Below are 22301 nucleotides of genomic sequence, written 5' to 3' on the forward strand. Positions count from 1 at the left end.
GGGGGGGGGGGGAGAGTAGACAGAGTTTCCCAAATAACTCATAAATAATTTGGGTGGTGGCAGCAAAACCAGATCTAAGCTTGTAGTTAAGCTTAGAGGTTCTCATGCAGGTCCCCACATCTGTACCCTAGAGTTCAGAGTGGGGAAGAAACCTTGATAGCTGCTTTTAACCATCTTAATTTAAATGAAACAAGCACAGAAGTAGTTTCTTTACCATGTCAAATCTTTTTTTTTAAACTTTCCCCCCTTTTTTTTTAGTAGTTTACATTTAACACAGTGCTGTGCTGTATTAGCTTCTTTTTGTCTCTGCTGCTATCTGATTGTGTACTTCCGGTTCCAAATGAGGTGTGTGGTTGACTGGTTAGTTTGTAACTGCTGTTTGTAACTCTGAGGTTGTATTGTAGTTCTGTTGAGTTTAATGGAGCTATTCTGAGCCTTATACTCACACCATCCAAAGATCTGTTTTTTAAAAAGCCCAACTCTATCCTTGCAAAGGTAAGAATAGCTATTCTGAATCAGATCAGTGATCCCACCTATTCCAATATCCTGTCTCCCATAGTGGTCAATATCAGATGGGTGGTTTCTTTCTTTTTCCATAGGTTATGAGAATCTGGGCTGAAACTGATAGCTTTGGAAATTGAAATCCTCTATCTAAAGAACAGCGGCAGTGCAACCTTTCCCCACCAACATGCTTTAATTCTGACCTAGAAGGGCCATACTGGGGGCGAGGATAGCTCATTTTTGATCACTGCTGAACCCTGGAGCTCTGCAGACTGCTGACAGAGGCCAATTATTGTTCATAACAATTTTGTTCTTGTGGCTTGGACACCTGCCTGCTAGGAAGTTGAAGTAAAGCTGTCAAGTGGTTTCCCTGAAAGATATAAACCAAGTGGTAACCGTTTTCTGTCACAACATGCAAGGTGGCTTCAAAATGGTGACCTAGAGGTGAAAAGCTCCATCTCCGTTTAGCAATTCCATCGGCCATCCTGTCTCCTAGTGTATGTTAGCACTTTTGCTGTATTTGAGGTTACAATTCTACTTCCATTTTAACCCTATTTTCACCCAATCTATTTTCAGAAGAAACAGTTTCAAAATTAATACTATTCATACAAACATGTGGGAACCAAATCCTCTTTATTATTCCAGCAAGTATGTAGTACATCACCTCTGCAAGGGAATCAGACACCAGGATGATGAGTGCAGGATGCAAACCTGAATAGTTTGATATTACCAAAAAAAACCATACAAAAATCATGAAATTAGCAAGATGTGCGCATAACCTCCCTATTCAATCTCATTGTTTCTGTTCCCATTTTGCTTTCTGCAGGGTGTCTGTTTAGGCCCCGATCCTGCAAAGACTTACACATACACAAAGCACATGAGCAGTGCCACCAAGATCTCACAATCTTAAAGTCACGCATATGCATAAATCTTTACAGAAACAGAGACTTCAATATCAGTGGTTTGAGGTGGAGGCCTTGGCATAATTAAGATATATTTTATACAAGATGGCTCATGTCAGATATCATTGGAAAGGTTATAATTTACTGAATGTGATTATCAAATCTGTATCTAAAGTTAGGGATATTGACTATGTAACAATTGCAACTGTGTGTGTATTTGGGAGACACCCACCAGACAACAGGTCATCAGCTTTGATGGGCCTTTAGGAAGAAACAATAAATCTCTTTCCTTCCTGAGAGGTGTCCTGGACTTAGCTGTGACACTACTAGGTCAGGTGGTCCTGTCACCTGGTACTAAACACTATCTTGGACTTCTAGTAATTTTCCACTAAAAGGAAGGGGAGGTCAAGACTGGGGAACAAAAGATCTCCACCTTATGTACATCTTATTTAAGGCTGGGGAGGAAGGCAAACAGGACTCTTCTCCATTGTCTTCCTGCCCAAGAAGAAAGACTGCTGACAGTATCTGAAGGGACAAAGGAACTGAACTGTGGGAGAAGCAAGGGCTGAGTCCAGTCTAAAGGTATGTCTTCACAAGCAATGTTAAAGCTCTATGGCTGTGTAGTCATGGCACCAGCACGCTGTAAAAAAACTACCCCTATGAGGGGAGTAGCTCCCAGTACTGGGAATGCAGCTCCCAGGGCTGATGCAGTGTCTACACTGCCACTTTACAGCGCTGAAACTTGCAGTGCTCAGGGGGGTGTTTTTCACAGTGAGAAAGTTGCAGCGCTGTAAAGTGGGAGTGTAGACAAGGCAGGAGTTTAGTCTGTAAAGAGAAATACCTAGAACTCTAAGCTACAGAAACTTTACAACTTGCCAATTTCTTGAAACCAGTCTCTTTAAGATCTTAAGCTTAGTATGTGTGTTTTGTTTTATTTGCTTGGTAATCTGCTTTGTTCCGTTTGCTATCCCTTATAATCATTTAAAATCTACCTTTTATAGTTAATAAACTTGTTTTTATTATTAAACCCAGTTTGTGCAATTTATAACTGGGAGGGGGGAGGGAGAAGTTGTGCATATCTCTTTCCACATTGAGGGAGAGGGTGAATTTTTATGAGCTTGCACTGTGCAGAGCTTTCAAAACAGTACAAGATGGTATTATCTTGGGTGTACTCTCCAGAGAAGAGCTGCACTTGAGTGCTGGGCGATTTCCTAGCTGAGTCTTCTCATAGAGAGTTGTTTGCAGACTCTGTGTGATTCTACAGCTGGTGTGACCCTACCTGTGCATGTGTGCTGCCAAAGGCCAGAGAGCCTAATTCAGCAAGAGAGGGAGCCCAGGCTAGCGGAGCAGGCAGGTTCCATTAAATCCCAGGACATCATGTGCATCCCAGAAGGGGGGTTCAAACCATCACACCTACCTCCCACTGAACTCAATGGGAGTTAGGAGCCTAAATACCTTTGTGGCCTTAGTTACCACCTGCTAGCCCCCACGTGGCAGGAACAGGCCCTTCCTGGGGTGGACGCAGTCCAAGGGAGAAGCCCAGTTCCCCCCTTTTCTTGGCTTAGGGGAGCAGCGCCCCCGCCTGGCCTGGGGGAGCAACTTCAAGTCCCCCTCCTGTTCCGATCTGCCCCATTCTGAGGCAGGATGGGGGGGCAAAGGGAGGGGGGCAGCCTGTCCTACTCACCCGCCCCGTCCCTCCGCTATCAGCAGCCATCGCTCCCCGCCGACCCCCCTTCAAAATGGCCGCCCGCGCCCCTCCTCCCCTCCGCAAGGCCCCGCCCCCTTGCGGCTCCTCGCTGTCACGTGGCGGGGGCGGTTTGTCCCCCCGGCGACGCCGTAGCCGCTGCCCCTCCCCTTGCCCTCGATCCAGGCGCGTGGTGGTGGCCTCTGAGCGCGGCCGGCGAGAGGAAGCCTCGCGCCCCGGTTGTCCCGTCCCACTCCCCAGCCCGCGTCGCTATGTTGGGAGCTGCCCTGCTCCTTCGTCGCTGCACCGCCGCCGGCCTCCGTGGCCTGGCCCGGCGGGTCCGACAGCCGCCCGCCGCCGCCGGTGAGTGAATGAGCGAGGGAGCGAGCGAGCGAGCGGCGCCTTGTTCCCGCTTCTCGGCGCTGGCCCCGGGCCGCTGGAGCCCGGCCGCGCTGGCGCCCCCGCCCCGGCCCTGCCCCGGCCCCCCTCGGCTCCGCGGTCACGGGCGGGGCTGTGGGGGCGCCCAGTTCCGGGAGCGCCCAGCGGCGGGGCCCCGGGGGGCTGCGCCGGCCCGGCAGCGCCGTGTCCTTGCGGTGACCTGCGGTGTCACTCGAGGACTGGCTGCACCTGCGGCCTAGTGTGAGCCCCGCGCACCCCCCCCCCCCCCCACACCCCGTCCCCTCTTCCTCCGCCTCACTCCGACCCCCCCTTCCCCCGCCGCGGCTGTGGTAGCCTCGTCCCCCCCCGCGCCTCGGCCGAAGCCCTCGCGCCGCCCCGTGGCATGAGCGGGGGCGGGGGGCCCGGGCTAGGACACCGCCCTGCTCCGTCAAGGTTATCGCCTTCAGGTCGAGCCTCCGGTGCCTGCGCCGGGGTCCCCCACGTGCCGAAGCGGGAGCCGCGCCCGCCAAGGAGCGCTGGGGATGGCTGCATCCGTGGCCGCCGCGGGAAGGTGACATTGAACTGGCTGAAGGGGAGAGGGAGGTGAAGCCTGCACGGGCACCTGTGCTAGCCTCCCTGCAAGGGAGAGGAGGTAGTGTCGGCCCTGATTCTGGCCTCCACCTCCCTGATAGGGAGCAGGTCTCTCCTTAGGGAAGGGCAGCAAAGGGGGCTAGGTTAGTTGGGGCCAGCCCAGCTGGCCTATTTCGCAATGCCGCTACCTTTGTCTCCGTTGCCCGTTTTGCTTCCTCTTTCATGCTTGTCTCTCTCCACTCGCTGTCTAGCATTTCTGCAGTGACTCAGATTTGAAGATAGTTGGCACCACTTGCAGCCACGATATGGGTCTTTCTATAACAAAACTAACCTGTCTGTGGCATGCAAATCTTGATTTGTGTAAACCAGCCTAGTAGGCTTTCCTTGTTCTCCTAGTGTTATGAAAAATATATGTTCTGGTTAATCTCACATGCCTTGCAACCAAAGGGAAAACAAATCTTGAGTACAAGTGTTAAGGTTTACTAATCCTCAGATTAGTAGGACAGTGACAGAATGTCTGTATAGCAGTGGTTCTCAACCAGGGGTTCACAGAGGTCTTGCAGGGGGTACATCAACTCATCTAAATATTTGCCTAGTTTTACAACAGGCTATGAAAAATGCACTTGCAAAGTCAGTACAAACGAAAATTTCATACAGTGATTTGTTTATATGGATCTATATAATATACCAGGGGTAGGCAACCTATGGCAGGTGTGCCAAAGGTGGCACGCGAGCTGATTTTCAGTGGCACTCACACTGCCCGGGTCCTGGCCACTGGTCCAGGGGGCTCTGCATTTTAATTTAATTTTAAATGAAGCTTCTTAAACATTTTAAAAACCTTATTTACTTTACATACAACAATAGTTTAGTTATATATTATAGACTTCTAGAAAGAGACCTAAAAACGTTAAAATGTATTACTAGCACATGAAACCTTAAATCAGAGTGAATAAATGAAGACTTGGCACACCACTTCTGAAAGGTTGCTGACCTCTGTACTATATACTGAAATGTAAATAATATTTATATTTATATTGATTTATAATATGGTAAAAAATGAAAAAGTAAGCAATTTTTCAGTAATAGTGTGATGTGGCATTTTTGTATTTCTGTGTCTGATTTTTGTAAGTAAATTGTTTTTTAAGTGAGGTGAAACCTGGGGGTACACAAGACAAATCAGACTCCTGAAAGGGGTACAGTAGTCTGGAAAGGTTGAGAGCCACTGCTGTAGAAAGAGCATATTGTGCTCTTGTCTGAAATTATTACTAGGCCTCTAAGGCTATTGGTTTCAAAAATGTACCACTTGCAAACTCAAATCTGTGTCTACAGTAAACTTAAATCAGGAGTCATTCCTGGGATAGATTGTATCTTTGCTTTTTCAAAAAGAAAATGAAGGTGGACTGAGGAAGTTGATATTGCTGCATCCCTGTTTATATTCTGAAGTGTTCAAGTGGTTTCCTAAAAGCAGCCAGGCTACCATTAAATCATAAGTTTGAAAAGAATGCTTGTGTAAAATTTGTTGCTGTATCTTCCTCCTTTTCTTCCTGGTCTTCAATTCTGTATCTTGATGTTCACTCTGTTGAATTGCTCATCAAGGTTAAGCTTTCTCTGATTGCTTTCAAGCGCCTATGTTTAAATCTCTGACCTAGGCCTGGTCTACACTAGAAAATTAGGTTGGCATAACTATGTAGGTCAGGGGTGTGAAAAATCCCCTCCCCTCCAAATAGTGTAGTTAAAACAACCTAAGTCCCTATGTAGAAAGCACTAGGTCAATGGCAGAATTCTTCCATCTATCTAGCTGCTACCTCTTGAGGAGGTGGATCACCTATGCAGACAGGAGAATCCCTCCCATTGGGATAGGTAGTGTCTATGCAAGTGCTGCTGAGACGCAGCTGTGCCACTGTAGTATCTTAAATACAAACAAGCCCCTTGTCTCCCTTCTCATGCACCTCTTCTGGTTCCTGGTCTTTTGTATTCCATCAATGCCAACCTTCTTATAGCCTTTCACAAAAGTCTGTGTGCTGCCCTCTCTGCTACCCTATGTGCTTGGCATGTCCTTTCATGTTTCCAAGTCTCCATCCTTATCTCATTCACATCACTCCCAAGACCCACTTTTGCAGCATCACCTCCACAAAAATGTTTCATGCTTTAAAAAAATTATGCCTCCAAGATGCATTTGTCTAAACTGAGTAATGGTATAAGAGTATCTGTAAACTTGTATTTCCCTCCTCCCACTTTCTGGTGTGTGCTTCATTCCTGTATAACTTTGTCAAGTGCATCTCTAGATTGTAAGTTCCCTGGCACAGAGACCTGTCTCTTTTTTGTGTGAAATGCCTAGCACACTTGTGTGGTGTACAATGTCCTGTTTTCTGTTGCTGGGCATGTCTTCACTCAAACTTATCTTTTTAAATTAATCTCTTTTTAAATGGTCCTTTTTTATATATACACACACCTCCACTTCCTCTCCCCTGTCCCCCAGCACTCTTCTGACCTTGTCTTTCTTCTACCAATGTTTTACTTTTGCTTTTGTTGTGTCCCCATCTTCCTCTGGAGATCAGCTGAGTGCAAGTCTGGCTTGACCACCAAATAGAGATAAGTATGTTGGATAGTGAGGGGTAACAGTGAATTTGAGGCCGTCCCCTTCTAAATGTGGGTATGTTGACAGCTCTTCGTCACAGTATAATTTTAGTATTTATATCACATTCTAGCTGGATCTAAATATTTTATAAATATGTCAATTTTGGAATATCTCCTATAAAAGGGAGGTGGTAAGTATTATCCACTTTTACCTATAAGTAGACAAGGTGTTTGGAAGCTGTAACTTGCCCAAGGTCACGAAGCAAGTCAGCAGGAGAGTTAGGAATATATCCTGGAAGCTTTGAGTTCTAGCTCCTGGCTCTTAATATTCAAGTGCACAAGTATCTATTTCTAAAAGGATGTTATTAACTTAATTGGCCTGTAACATATAATTTTGTAAACATGCAGTTATAAAAACTAAAACCAATGGACATATTTTCATGACACTTCCTTAAAAACTTAGTTTAATCTTCAGTAATTGCAACTCAAAACACAGGCAGTAAGAATCTGAAAGTGAAAATGACTTAATTGACTTCTATATAGGTTGTAATACCACGCTCATCACCGTAATACTTGAGCAACTTCTAGTAATGCATTAAGCTATATGGCTGTTGTATTTGTACTGTCATATTTTCCCTTGGAGAAGTGTGTGTAGTAGACTATCATATGTTGGAATTTTTTATAATACATATGTTGCTATATATGTCAGAAAAAGCAAAGTCAAAGAAATGTGCCTTTTGCTTATAGTGGAAGGTGGTGAAGATTGTGATGGTGTCCCTAGCCTCTGTTTGCCAGAAGCTGGGAATGAATGACAGGGTATAGATCACTTGATGATTACCTGTTCTGTTCATTCCCCCGGGGCACCTGGCATTGGCCACTGATGGAAGATACTGGGCTAAATGGACCTTTAGTCTGACCCAGTATGGCCGCTCTTGTGATGGTCCTTAGTTCCTCTGAGAGCTCATTCCACAGTCTTGGGTTGATGCCTGAGAAAACTCTCCCCAATACTTCCATTTTCCAGCTTGAGATTTTGGGGGGGAGAAGGGGAGAGGAAAAGGAAATTGGTTTTTTAAAATTTATGCTTTTAATCTTAAATTTAGTACGCCCACACACAAGGAACATTGTTTGAAATATGATTAAGTTGACAGCATCCTTTTAACTTAAGTCGCCATCGTTATAGAGGTGTACTACATTTAAAGCATTAAAAATCAAGAATATGTCAAGTGAAGGTCTGATTATTACGAAGTAGTTCAGAATACTCTTTTCTCTTTTTTCCCAGATCCCTGAATACTTGTGTACCTGGAAGGTGAAGGGTTGTCAGTCATTCTAGACAAATTTAATGAGTTTCAATTGACTTCCAATTAGCTACAATTGAGTGGTATACCTGAGGGTGTTCATTGTCCATTCTATTAGGAAGGCATTGTAATACTGTGGAGAGATATGCATCTTTTTAAGAGAACTCTTTGATTTCTAAATCAGTAATTCATAATCTACATTTTGAATGATGCAATAATCTGTTACGTTTTGGGGAACATTGAATACATTGTGAAAGCTTTGTTCAAATGATGTACTGAATCAATGTCGGGCAAGAATCTGTTGCACTCAGGTCATTCTGTTAAACATAACTTTAGTCTGACTATGTATTGGAGAGAATGATGTTTAGGAGAACATTCCTTTGTATTTTGCAACTTTTTTTGTAATTAGGATCCATTGTCTTAAGTCCATATTGTGTTTTTAGGAAAATTATATTTGCTTCATGCTTAATGGTAAATTTCCTAGTGTCACTTCAAGCTAGAAAAAAAATGGTTAGTCAGCATGAACAAACCAAAGTATAGCACAGAAGTCTTTAACACACATTAAACATTTATATAGTGCTGTAGATGCAGATAGCACTTTACAAAACATAGAATAAGACATGCCTCTGCCCCAGAGAACTTAATAAAACTTTGGTCAATATGAACAAAATAATGTGTTGCATCTAAGTTAGAAAGGAAGGAGTCTTAACTTCTTTCCCTTTTCTCCTAGACTCTTGTCTTTAGGGTAGGCTAGGTTGGCAATTAGTGCCATGCTCCTGAGTGCAATTACTCTTTCAACAGTACCAATCATAGAGTGAAATTGATGGGTCCTAGTCATCTTTATCATCTGTGGGTGGAGCAGCTGGGGAAGCACTTACTCTTGAGAGTACGGATCTAACTGCCTGTTTGCGCAGCAGCTAGTCCCATAGCTGTTAGTTGCTGTTGGCAAAGGCTACTTGTTCATTCCTTGTTTAGTGTTCAGAAAACCCCTTGTGATAAAGAACAGTATTAGGGGAGGAAACTAGATTACAACCATGTTAATTGAATTCATCTTAGAAACCAGCCCACTTTTATTAAATTTAAATGAATGTTTTTAAGAAACTGTCAGATACTCAAGTTTCAATGGAAACTTAGTGCTGGATGACAACCCCAAAGATTGAGGTTCTGTGCTGACTCATTGAATAGCTGTAGTAGTGATAATGTAGATTTCCACCACAAGGCTTCACTATTCTATTCTTGGGGTAAGAGTAGTTCTGCCTCCAGGATGCCGCTGGAGACAGCATAGGTGTTTTTTGGGGACTGGACACTTGTACACAAAGGCACTATACAAATGCTACCAAGTCACTTTACACAGGCCACTGAACAGCCATTAATTGAAAGTTAGCTTTCATCCACTATTGAATCTGGTTACCCAGACTTGTGTGTATCCTGCTACTTCTCCCTCTGAGTCATCCAATTGTCCTACCCTCTGTGTTTCTTACTGTTAGAAATAGGATTTAGAAACTAGAAAACATTTCCTCCCTTAGATTACTAAGCCAACTATTTAGCAATTGTAGGGCTTACATGGGGAAATCATTCCACAATAAAGTAGGGTGTAAACTTGAAACACAATAGCTATTCTGCAACAACTCCCTGGGTGAATGCTCTTATTCTGAAGTAAGTGTCTACATAAGGAGCTATTGTGGAATAGCTATTCTGGTCAATTTCCATACGTAGACGAGCCCTTAGGAGGCAGGAATGGTGGAGTTCACTTTCTGCTTTCCCACCATTTCATTTGGTGCAAAAATTGGCATAGTGTTAGCTGGCAAATATCCTTGTGAAGTCATAAATGATGACAGCGTTGCCAACTAGATACTGTAAATAGAGCTTCCTGAATGTTGACTACCATTTTTGGCTGGTTTACTCCTTTGCTGCAGAGCAAAAGTACTGCAGTGGTTTTTCTTTTTCTATTTGGGGACCTGGAAGCCTTTTTAAAAATTAATTGTTCAACAGATTCTAACAATTTCAAGGTGATCACTTTTATTAAGCATAAACTAGTGCTTTTTTGAGAGCTGGTAACTACAATTTTGAATCCAGTTTGTAAACATTTTGTAGATTTGCTCTTTCAAAGGGAGAGCAAACACTTACTTGAAAGGCCTTTACTTGGACCGTCTTACCACAGAGCACATCACTGGGACTTTAAATGTACTGAATTAGTGACTCAGATCTATTATGTACTTGCTGCATCCTGACTAAAGTTATGTCTACACAGCAAAGAAAAATCCACAGCTGACCCATGCCAGTTGACTCAGGCTGCGGGGCTGTTCCGTTGTTGTGTAGACTGGAGCCCGAACTCTGAGATCCTCCCAACCCGCAGAGTCTTAAAGCCCAAGCCCAGAAGTCTACACAGCATTGACACAGCCCTATGAGCTCAAGTCAGCTTGCGTGGGCTAGCTGTGGGTATCTAGTTGCTGTGTAGACATGACGATGTCATAGCTGCAGTCTCTTGGCCTAAGTTTTTGAACTAAATTTCTTCTGTTTTCACTTCAACTCTTTCCTCTTCCTTCCTCACACAGCTGTGTTGCCTGCTCGTTGCTACTCTCATGGGACACAAGAGTCAGATGAAGAATTTGATGCTCGCTGGGTGACATACTTCAACAAACCAGATATTGATGCCTGGGAGCTAAGGAAAGGTGTGTTAAAAGGGAAGGAAGGAATGTCTGATATTGAAATACTCATGGCTATGGTAATATGGGGAAACCTAAACTGCTTTGAAATATTATGACCCCTGAACGTTACAGCTATGTCAGAAAGTAAAAGTTTATGCTATAGCAGGGCAGATATGCTGTGCTATAGGCAGAGAGCTCAGAAATTCTCCCAAAATTCACTTCCATAATACTGAACTGTACGGTCGGGGTATGTTTTCTAAACTACCTTGAATGACACAAACTACTACACTTACTCTGTAATATTAGACATTTGTGAAGGAGTTAAAAGAACCCAGGAACCTCCAGTGTAGTCTTAACTTACTGAGTGCTAATCAAGGGCATAGGGTGATGGGGTCTTGCCTTTTCTAGAATGTAGACACCTGAGATTAGGGAGTGGGGTTACTTGTGTAGTCCAAGTGCAATCCGTGTGACTTGCTGCTTCATTGTGATTGCTGTATCAGCACTGTTAAGATGGTCAGTGATGTAGTATAGTGGCTTTCAAACTTTTTTTCTGGGGACCCAGTTGAAGAAAATTGTTGATGCCCGCAACCCAATGGAGCTGGGGATGAGGGGTTTGGGGTGTGGGAGGGGCTCAGGAATGGGACAGAGGATTGGGGTGAGGGCTGTGGAGTGGGGCTGGGAATGAGGGGTTCAGGGTGTGGGGGGGGCTCTGGGCTGGGGTTGGGGTGTGGGAGGGGGGTCAGGGATCTGGGCTGGGGGTGTAGCCTCTAGGATGGTGCTGGGGATGAGGGGATTGGGGTGCAGGAAGGGGTTGGGGCACGGACTTGCTTCTGGTGGCTCCCGATCAGCGGCGCAGCTGGGGTGCAAGAGACAGGCTTCCTGCCTGTCCTGGCACCGCGGATCATGCTGCGCCCCAGAAGTGGCCAGCAGCAGGTCTGGCTCCTAGGCAGAGGCATGCAAGCAACTCCTCACAGCTCTCACTCGCAGGCACCGCCTCCTAGGTCCCGGCCAATGGGAGTTCAGAGCCGGTGCATGAGGTGGGGGCAGCGAGTGAAGCCCTGTGGCCCCGCTGCCTAGAAGCTGGACCCGCTGCTGGCCGCTTCTGGGGCGCAGCGTTGGAACAGGTAGGCACTAGCCCGCCTTAGCTGGGCAGCCCCGCCAACGGGACTTTTAACATTCCACTCGGCAGTGTTCACCAGAGCCGCTAGGGTCCCTGGGTGCTGAGCAAGGCGACCCAGTGCCTTACGTGCCGCAACCTAACACTGGGTCACAACCCAAACTTTGAAAAACACTGATGTAATAGATCTGGAGTTCACTTCTTATAGCTAAGGCTACATTTTAGTCACGGATATGTTTAGTAAAAGTCGCAGGGCTGTGAACAAAAAGTCACGGGCCCGTCACCTGGTCCATAACTTTTACTAAAAATACCTGCCCTGACTAAAACTTGGGCGGGCGGCCGTGGGTGCTCTGGGGGGGGGGGGGGGGGGCAAAACACGGTCGGGGTGTGTGTGGGTGCTTGGGGGAGGGGGGGAGGTTGTGGCTGGCAGGGCCTTCCTACTGTCTCTGCGTCCCTGCAGCTCCTAGGCGGTGGAGGCAGGGGTCAGGACAGGGGCTCTGCTACTCCTGCAACAAGCACTGGCTGCCGCAGCTCCCATTGGCTGGGAGCCGCAGCCAATGGGAGCTGCGGGGATGGCGCCTGCAGGCAGTGCGTGGTGCGGAGACTTCCCGCCCCTCCTCTGCCTAGGAGCTGCAGGGAGGCCATGCTGGTAGGAGCTGGGGAGTCTACTACCCCAAGGTAGTCATCCCCGCTCTCCCCAACTCCCTGCCCCTAGCCCTGAGCCCCCTCCCACACACCCAAACTCCTGCTGCTGGCCCAGGGGCTGCCCGATCTTTTTTGTTAAAGCTTTTGTAAATAATGAGATCACGTGACTAGCATCATACTGCAATGGCAAGAAAAGAGTGAAAGGAACAGATGGGGGAAAATAGTTCTGGAATGTGGAAGAGATAAGATTGAAATTGATTTTGATGGTGCTTGTTTATCACCATGATGATCATGTTAAAAATATCATGGAGATGGAAGGAAAGTGGATGATGAGGGAGACCCTAGGCTGAACTTTGAAAAGAACTCTCGCAACAGGTTCTAACCCTTCTTTTACCTATTAAAAAATGAGGGTTTCCTCAGGCTGTCATTCTTATCTTCTTCTGACAGGCATGAACACGTTGGTGGGCTACGATCTGGTGCCAGAACCAAAAATCATCGATGCTGCTTTGAGAGCATGCAGACGGTTAAATGACTTTGCTACTGCGGTCCGCATCCTAGAAGTTGTAAAGGTCCGTATAGTGGTGACTTGGGGTATGTTGGAAATGCTGCTGCTTGTGCTTTCATGCTGCTGAAAGGGTTTTAAAATGGAGATGAGTCTCCTAGCTTCTCATGTTGTATTTTCACCCACCTAAGCAGGGGAAACCCCCAGTTTCCTGATGGTACTGGAACTAGTAGTTTGACTAAGAGTGCATGGCCAAAATCAGTTTTAATTTGTTGCTGTTTAAGTACCAACAGAAAATCCCTCCTGTATAGGATCACAGGTGTAAATGCACTGGATACAGCTGTACTTCTTCCTTCCCCTCTATTGACCCTCCTCTTTAGAAGAGAACAGAATAAAGAGGTGAGCCTCTGCCGCCCACACTGTAGAATATGAGAAAAGGAACATGTCGTCCCCTTTTCTTCACCAGGCAAACTTGTAGGAGAATCGTGTGCTAATGTGGCCTGACTTTCAGAAGTGTCTATACTGGAAATATCTTTTAAGGGAGACCAAACTGAGACCTCGCCTATCACCAAATCATCTAAAACATACATATGAATATAAATAGCATGGCTGTGAAAGTCAAACAGCTCTGTACAACTGTAGCATTTTTTCAGGGAATTTAACAAAGATGACCACATGCTAAACTTATCGTCTCTCTTTTCTCTGCACCCTGTCTTTTTTTGCTCTCCTCCTCTTCCTTCTATGCCAGAATGACTGGCCACTGAGATGATTCTTGAAAATATTTCCTTTGGGGGAAATGTAAGGGATCAGATTGGTTTATAACCCCCCTCCCAAACTTCTCTTCTCCCCTAAAACCCTGTTTGAAAGGCTTTTGTGGGGGTGACTTCTCCTTAACCCCTGAAAGAAACATGAAACTAACGTTTTATTTTTTATAAACTGACCCTTTCTTTGGACTTGTTTAGATATTCGTGTATCTCTTGCTCTTTTTTGCCAAAGCAATCAACAGGCAGCCCTCAAACTGGTCTGCAGAGCATCTAGAGATGTGTGGAGAGCCAGCTGTTCACCTAGTGCTGTTTTTCCTTGTATTCAGTTTGTATGTTTCATTACAGATAGTCTGGGAGGGGGGTTTCTGAAACACTCAGCTTTGTCCTAACTCTGCTTCCAGTGGGAGTTCTGTGCAGCACAAAATCTCACACCACCCATTTATTTTCCATGTAAGCAACTGCTGTGGTTTAATAGGCAATGAGGTGGCCTGCATGATAGTGAATGCGGGAGGGTAGTCCACATAACTGTGGTTAGGTTGGAAGAAGTCCACATTATGAACACTTGAAAAACACTGCAGTAAATGAATGAATTTAGCTACTACCTCTTTGTACTTGACTCCAGCCAAATAAGTACAAGCTGTGATTAGCGGACTTCAGTGTAGATATTCTATGGAAGGTTCATCTGATTTTTTTTTTGTTCTTAAGCAGTGCTACAATGTTACCTTTCCATCTTATTGGGGATAAACTATTTTATCACTAGCAATAAGTGGATCAAGCTGTAGATCCTGTTGTGAGTACGTTATTCTCAGACACAGGCAGACATAGTCTGGCATACAGTGCAATATTGATTTTTCTTTGCCATCTCTTTGCTATTGATTTAATTTTTTCCTCTTCTGATTAGGACAAGGCAGGCCCTCACAAGGAAATCTACCCTTATGTTATCCAGGAACTTAGACCAACTTTGAATGAATTGGGAATCTCCACTCCAGAGGAACTGGGCCTGGACAAAGCATAAACATAATTGGTAAGGGGAACCGTATCTTCCTAGAACCCTGAGATGGGACTATGTAGCCTAAAACTCCTTTTAAGGGTATATAGCAGTCTTCCTTGGATATAAGGAACCCCTAAAGAGAAGGGTGGTGGAATGCATGTTTCATGGGTAAGACTCTGGGGACTTGCACTACCTGGCAATGGAAAACAATTCAGTAGTGTCTACAGTAAGGTTATGCTCAGTGAAAAGTTCAGAGTTCTCTTTTTAGTTATATATACAGAATGAGGGTGTCTAAAGTCCAATTCCTAATTGTAATGTGTTCTGTGAAAAGAAATCAAAGGGGCTGTGGGTGAGAGACTGGTGTGGTAGACTAATCTGAGCATGGTTTAATAAGTGGAGCGAGGCTTTTGTAACAGAAATTGTAATATTCAGTTACTGAAATATTTCCTCTAGAGTCTCTAATGCATCCTGAAAATGAAAGGAGGTTAACGTTGACAGATGTCTTTTTAAATCCAAGGATCCTAGACTCCATTCCTAAATGGAAAACTTTAGATGGTGCCTTTAATAAAAGTAAAAGAGGGCCTATCAAATGCATTTGTCCAAATGCAGCAAGAAGACAGAAGATATGTGGAGAGAAACATTTTCATGTGTTGATAATTTTGATCACCTAGCTGTAGTACTACTAAAATCTAATAATGTGTTTCTGCTGCTTGGAGGGCAGGCAGTGAGGGGAAGAGGCAATGTTCAGTGTTCTAGATGTTTGCTTGATTGATACAATTACTGGTCTTTAAAGAATCCTCATTTCTTTTCAGTGTTGCAGCTTTGAGTCTGTTGCCTTGACAATAAGCTGTTATTATACTTGCTCAGAAGTATATAAGATTTTTGCTTCCCAGCAGTCTTTGCAAGAAGCTCTTTCCCTCCCTATGGAAGGATCATCCCAGATGAAATGGTGCTAATCTTTACTTTAACATCTCAGTCTGTCTAACCCTTTTAAACAGAAGATAGAACAGGACACTAGTGCTTCCCTATGTTGGGAAGTGGTCCCATTGCTGGCAACAACTGTCCGCAGGACTGAAGCTGCTGATATAGAAGGGATAAATCTTCTGCATCTTTCAAAAGTGTGATCTGGCTCCACCCAGTGCTGAAAATAGCACTGTCCCCTTCAGCTGTTCAAAAAGCACAGCACTGGCTTGGGGGACCCTTTGCTTACAACATAGTGGACAGGTCAATTTCATAGCGTAGCTAGGGCTTAAGTGCTCGGTGGGCAAAACTCCTGTTGGCTTCAGTAGTTTCAAGCGCAGCTTCAAGGAGCTGTTTTAGCTCAAAGTTAATCTCTGTTCTAGTCTAACGTTCTTTAATGGTGCTTGGAGGAGGTATTTTCAGTGCTTCAAAGGCGATGGATCTGTTTTTAGGGTTAAGCTTGAAAGCTGGTATCTGTCCTCAAATTCAAATATAACTTGAATGGGAATCTACATCCTGTTTTAAAGTAATAAGTTTCCCATTGTCTAACATTAGCTAATGCTTACGTTGCTGCATCACTGGCTGACAGCTTGGTACCAAAAGGCTGTCAGTTGGCCAATGGGTATCTATCACAATAGCAAATAAGCTCCAGCCACTGAATGTAAATGTTGATTATTATGTAGACCAGAGTGAAGCATAACACGACTTTCAGTGATGATGCAACTGATGCATATCAATTTATTAGAAATGGGCTTCACTCTCAGAAAATAATGGGTTATACAGAAGATGGCTGAGTTTTTAAGATGAGATATATGTAACCTTAAAGCATCTCAAACTTTGCATTTTCACCCATTTTAAAAACTTCAACAAATTGGCCTGTTTAAAGGGGTAAAAACTTCGTTTCTAACATTTCCCCCTGCCCCCCTCAGGTGGAGTGGTAATGCTGGGTCACTGGTGCTGGTACTGCTCTTCTGGGCCTGAAGAATTAGACTGTTAAACCTGGCAATGTGTTGATTGAGTGATGGGAAGAACACCATATGATCTGAGACCACCTAAAATGGTGTGGAAGTATTGGCCTGCTTAAAGTAATTTTTTTAAAACTAATCCCTTATCTGTTCTCTTCCAGATGGGCTGCACATGCATTTTATTAATGCTCAGTGATTGTACACAGTCGCCTGGAGACACAGATGTTAAAATATTACCTTATTTGAAATAACTTCTTTCTTTATTGAGCCCCAGTGTATGTAATGTGAAGTTGGAACTAATAAAGGAGAAATGGGTTTGAACTGAGCTTGGTCCTTGTTGCCTCTGTGGTGATATTGGAGAGGAAAACCAAAAAAAATGAAATTTCCCAAGAGCAAAGTGAGTAGCGAAAATACACTTTGGATAGAGCCAGCCTGCTATTAACTGTATAACCCACCCTGAATCCATCCAGCAACAGTGCTGGTTTCCAAGGCCAGCTGCAGAGTTCCTAGATGGGATGTTATATTCACAACATGTGAAGTTTACTAGAATTCTAAAGATAAAAGTATTGTCAATTGGCCTCTCTGCACTACCTAGCAATGTAGATTAATGCAATGAGGCATGGGAGGCTTTTGCTTGGTTTCGTTGTACTCCAGAATGGGATATAATTTAAGCAATCAGTTGTGTGCTTTCTTGACCACTGGCTGACCCAAGTCTGTTGTGTGTGACTTATGCTTACGCACACTAATGCTTGAACTTCAGTAAATCAGGGCCTCTTTTCTCCCATAGAGAACATACGTGGCATTAAGTGTTTTTAGGGACATCAATTTTAACCTGCTGAGTTTTATTTTTTAACATAAAATGGTAATTGTAAGCTCTTCTGGGCAGGAATCCCATCTTTGCATTTGCTAGGTGTTGTACAAAGTAGAGGTCCCGATCCTGACCAGGACTTTGAGGTGATATGGCAATACAGAGAGTGCCACTTACCTGTTTTTCCTCTCTTTAGGAATCTTTATTTCCCTTTCCCTCCCCATTTCCCAAAAAACAATCAATATAAAACTCTTCCCTGATGACCTCGCCTGCTGCTCTGCCAAGCATAGAATCTTTCAGAGGGCCTGAAGCAATGACATGTGCATCTTGAATCTGACTTGGAGTACAGTCCAAACAGCAAAACATGTTTAATATGGAAAAGGAGTGTGTATACATTCTAGAACTGTTCACTGGGGAGATTGGGGCATCTACCTCTGTATAATACGATCACTTCCTCAATCATACTCTCTCTGCCCCTGCACAGGAGTGCTAGCCCCTTCCACATGAAGGAGTGAGTAACTGTAGCCAATAGCTGCTTACAGGCAATCCTAGCCAGATTAGAGTTGGGTAGCAAAAACAGACTGATAAGGGAAATTAAACAGCAAGAATATTTAATACCACACCTTATATTTATTGCTGGGCTCTTGGAATGAGCCACGCCAGTTCAAACAGTTTTTTTCTTTTCAAACAGTGCTGCGATAACACTGACTTCAGGAGTGTAGGCGAGAAGAGCAGTTGTTACAGCTGAGAAGGTATTTCCTCCGTATTTGGAGGTCCACAAATCTATAGCAAAGAACTGAAAAAGTAACCTGAAGATATTACTAGAAGGAATTTATCCTTTCATGAATCATCTTTTGAGCCCAGGCTTTTACAGCTAAAAAAGGCAATGAACAAGACTAGGCTAACCAAAGTGTAGGCTTGTTCAAAGCATTTCACATACACTTGAACTACTTGACCAAATCAGTGTATTCTTTGCCAGAAGACTTGTGTCCAAAGGGAAATCTTCATGAGGGAATGAACCAAACATTTTAAAAAACAAAACAAAAAAACTACAGATTTGATCAGATGGGTTTATTTTGGACTCTGTTGACCCTCTCACTGTAGAAAAATGGTATCGTAGTCACTATCTGTCTTGGTCACCATTGAAAAATAAGACTCAGGAGGTCACTGTCCACTTTTCACCTGGAAGTCCATCCTCTGCTGAATTGCTGTCTCAAGAGGGCAGCAGAAGCTTCCTGAAGAGAGCCAACAGCAATAGTAACGGGTCTGAAGATGTATAGCAGTAGGTGAGGTGCCTGCTCAGACACTCTTGGATGTGTAGATGGAGAAATAGCCCCTTCTTCCAAACTCAAACACAAAGGAAGACCGCTGCACCACTCTAGCGCTTTAGTGAAGACAAGCCCAGAGACCTTTGCAAAGAAGTTTAGTTTATCAAACCAAGCCCATGGCAGCCACTAATGAAGTGCTAATTAATCAATGTTAGTGCCACAATCTGTTCAGGTTTTTCTAACAAAACACCTAGATTTCTCAGCTTGGGTGCCTTGCTTTTCATTATATCCAAGTCTTTGTACACTGTTTGGACTGTAAGACCTTCAGGTAAGGGACCTTAGGGGTGATTTTTCACAGGCACAACTGACAATTGCTTAACGGTTATTTGTGCCTTTGAAAGTCTGCCCCCTTGTTTCCAAAGGCTTGGTATCCGGGTGGGCAAACTTTTTGGGCTGAGGGCCACATCTGGGTGGGGAAATTGTATGCAGGGCAGGGGATTGGGGTGTGGGGGGGGGGGGCGTGCAGGAAGGGGCTCAGGGCAAAGGATTGGGGTGTACAAGGGGGCTCAGGGCAGGGAGTTGGGGTGCAGGATGGGTGCAAGGTGCAGGCAGGGGGCTTAGGGCAGGGAGTTAAGGGGTGGGGTTCGGGCTCCGGCCTAGTGCCGCTTACTTAAAGTGGCTCTGGGGTGGCAGCAGTGCGTACTGGAGCCAGGGCAGGCTCCCTGTATGCCTGCCCTGGCCCCACGCTGCGCTGCTTCAGGAAGTGCTGGGGGAGGGAGGGCTCTGCATGCACTACCCTTGCAATGCCTCCAGGTACCTCCCCTGAAGCGCCTATTGTCCACGGTTCCCCGTTCCTGGCCAGTGGGAGCTGTGGGGGGGTGGTGTCTGGAGGCAAGGGCAACACATGGAGCCCTCTGTTCCCCTGCCTGGGGGCTGCAGGGAAGTGCTGCTGGCCATTTCTGAGAGCAGCGCGGGGCCCACGGCACCACAGGGGGCAATCCCATGGGCTGGATCCGGCCCGTGGGCCGTAGTTTGCCCACCTCTGCTCTATATGCATAAGCCTTGTCCAATGAAGTCCATGCTCAGTGTCTTTGGGAGAGTAGGGGTGGCTGCTTTCTGTGAATGGCAAACCTAACCCCCCATTAAGGCTCTTAACTGTAAAAGGAACGGGACTCATAAAGGAAGACCATGAAAATTAATCCTCCCTTTGACATTCCTGGGGTCTCAAGTTTCTTACTAGTACCTCTTTCTATTCTCACTATTGACCTCCAACTCCACCTTTTTGGAATTATTAATATGGGGGGCAGGAGAGGGGAAATAAGCTTAATCCACACGTTTCCACTGCTAGAAACAGTTCAGATGACATGATGATGAAAAATCAGTGTTGATAATTTCAGGGGGCTCTCTAATGAAAGTTTGTTCACAATAAAACTTACCACTATTGGCTGTAGCCTCATCTAGGAAGAGCCTAAAACTGTCATGCTGTCTGAAACATCATACTCATCCTGTCTGTCGCTAGACGATATTGTCTCATTTCTTATGAGCATTAAATTCAGATGTCGTTTTTTTTTAAAGCACCAAACCACATTTCTGTTCTGAGAGTCCTGAAGAATGAATAACCAGAGATGTGTGTGACCAGCTTTACTACTAACAGCCTGAATGGTTATAAGCTAGCTTTACTTGGGCTTTGGCTACACTGGTGCTGTACAGCGCTGCAACTTGCTGCGCTCAGGGGTGTGAAAAAACACCCCCCCGAGCGCAGCGAGTACAGCGCTGTAACGTGCCAGTGTAATCAGTGCCTGCAGCGCTGCACACTATTCCCCTCTGAGAGGTGGAGTACGTACAGCGCTGCGAGAGCTCTAAGATTGAGTTCCTGGGTTGGCAGAGTTCATATGGCTGGCCACTTGAGGTCCCATTGAAGGGCCACTTCTGTCTGAGTCAATCACATCAAAAGCATTTAAAGACAAACAATCCTTCAGAGTGGGAATACTACCTTAATGACAAGACAATCTTATTGGGTTAAGAAAAAGCTAGGACTACATCCATCCCGTCTTAGCTCTCTCAAATTGCACTGTCCAAGCAAATGACCTCTACTGTCTTCTATGCCAGTAACCAATCATGCTTACTTATCTATACCTTTTACTATATCTATAAAATCCTAAAGAGAGAAGTCACATTACATATGCTCCTGCAACTGGCTGGGAGGAAAACCAGAGATTTTTCTTTTCTCTCTAAAAAATAGTATGAATTGTAGAAGGCTTGTAATGGGACTAGCTTGAAGTAACATACCTGGAATACAAGTCATTGAGTTCAATCATTTCTGTTTTTGAGAGAATAATGAAAAGCTGTTTATTGTTGGGAAATGTGAACATACCAGTAACCAATCAGCCAGAGTACCCATCATGGAAATGATGATACTCTAGGAAATATTCCATCAGACTTCACCTGTGACCCTTTCAGCTCTGGCTTAGGGTGGTCTATTTTCCAGTGAGACATCAAATAGGAAGGTTTCAGTGCCACATTAAGTCATTGCAGAACTGATGTGGTCAGATCCTACAAGTGCATGGAAAGGGACAGTGATCATGGATACCTCAGTTGGGGAGCTCATGTGGACCACCTGCAAATTCAAGGAAGTTGTTCCCTGGATGACATGGGGTTACACATGAACATCCTGGAATTCAGAGACATCCGACTGTCCTGGATGATGTTCCTACTTGTCCTCCAGAACTGAGTCCAAATCTTCACAGACAACATGACAGCTATACTCTGCCTGAACAAATGGGGGTGGGGGGTGCCCACTTCTCCCCTTCTGCCTGGAGATCATTACATTCTGCACTTGGCCCCATCAGAATGGGGCAACCCTGATGACCTTTCGTCTCCTGAGAGTAAGCAACAGTTTAGCAGACTTTCTGAGTAGGTGATCTCTGACCAATCGCAAATGAACCTTGCATAGCTTCATCATAGGACTGATATTCCATTGTTGCTGATTCCCTGTAATAGACTTCTTTGCACAAAGACAATGCCAAGTGTCACAACTTTCGCTCCAGAGGAGGTCTGGGTCTAGGGTTGCTACTAGATGCCTTCCTCCTGCAGTGGAGCAGAAGCCTGTTTATGCCTTTCCATTGATTCCCGGGTACTCTCCAAGATCAAGAGGGAAAGCCACAATCATTCTTATAGGTCCATACTGGCTGAGACAGTTTTGGCTGACAGATGTGCAATATATGTCCATTTAACCTCTAATTTAGCTCCCAGACCACCGAGACCTGATCTCACAGAACCATAGCCACCTGCTGTATCCAGACCAAAGTTACAGCACCTCATGGCATGGCTGCAGGGTGGTTAAGTACTACGGACAGGAACTGCTCCCTACAGATCCAGGAAATCCTGACACAGAGCAGAAAAACATCTACCAGTAGAATGTATTTATCTAAATAGAAGAGATTCTCGATATTGACAGCCCAATGTGGTTTGGACCCAGCCCAGGTCTTGATACTAAAGATCCTCAACTACTTACTACACTTAAAACAGGCCGGCCTTTCATTCAACACTATTAGTGTCCACCCCGCAGCAGTCTTAGCCTGCCATCTGCCTGTACAGTTTTGATCATCTCTTACTCCATGGTATTGAAGTTTTTCAGATGGCTATTACACACGCACCTGGGACCTTCTGAGGCTCACGGATCTTCTGTTCAAACTTCTCTCAGAA

The 22301-nt window shown here is 44.9% G+C and overlaps 1 protein-coding gene across 2 annotated transcripts; it reads left to right on the plus strand.

Moving 5' to 3' along the window:
• The first annotated feature begins 3244 nt into the window (after positions 1 to 3244).
• Positions 3245 to 16845, plus strand: LOC128844558 (cytochrome c oxidase subunit 5A, mitochondrial). Of its 2 annotated transcripts, none has more exons than XM_054042391.1 (5): positions 3245 to 3450; positions 10484 to 10600; positions 12786 to 12907; positions 14506 to 14628; positions 16485 to 16656. In XM_054042391.1, the coding sequence occupies exons 1-4, from the start codon at positions 3360 to 3362 to the stop codon at positions 14617 to 14619; spliced, it is 444 nt and encodes a 147-aa protein (XP_053898366.1). In that variant the 5' UTR covers positions 3245 to 3359; the 3' UTR covers positions 14620 to 14628; positions 16485 to 16656. The 2 variants fall into 2 exon arrangements, with proteins under 2 accessions (XP_053898366.1, XP_053898365.1); XM_054042390.1 differs by lacking the exon at positions 16485 to 16656 and adding an exon at positions 16682 to 16845 and having other exon boundaries at positions 3247 to 3450.
• The last annotated feature ends 5456 nt before the right edge of the window (positions 16846 to 22301 follow it).

Source organism: Malaclemys terrapin, chromosome 10 (assembly GCF_027887155.1).
Source record: "Malaclemys terrapin pileata isolate rMalTer1 chromosome 10, rMalTer1.hap1, whole genome shotgun sequence".
Classification (NCBI taxonomy): domain Eukaryota; kingdom Metazoa; phylum Chordata; order Testudines; family Emydidae; genus Malaclemys; species Malaclemys terrapin.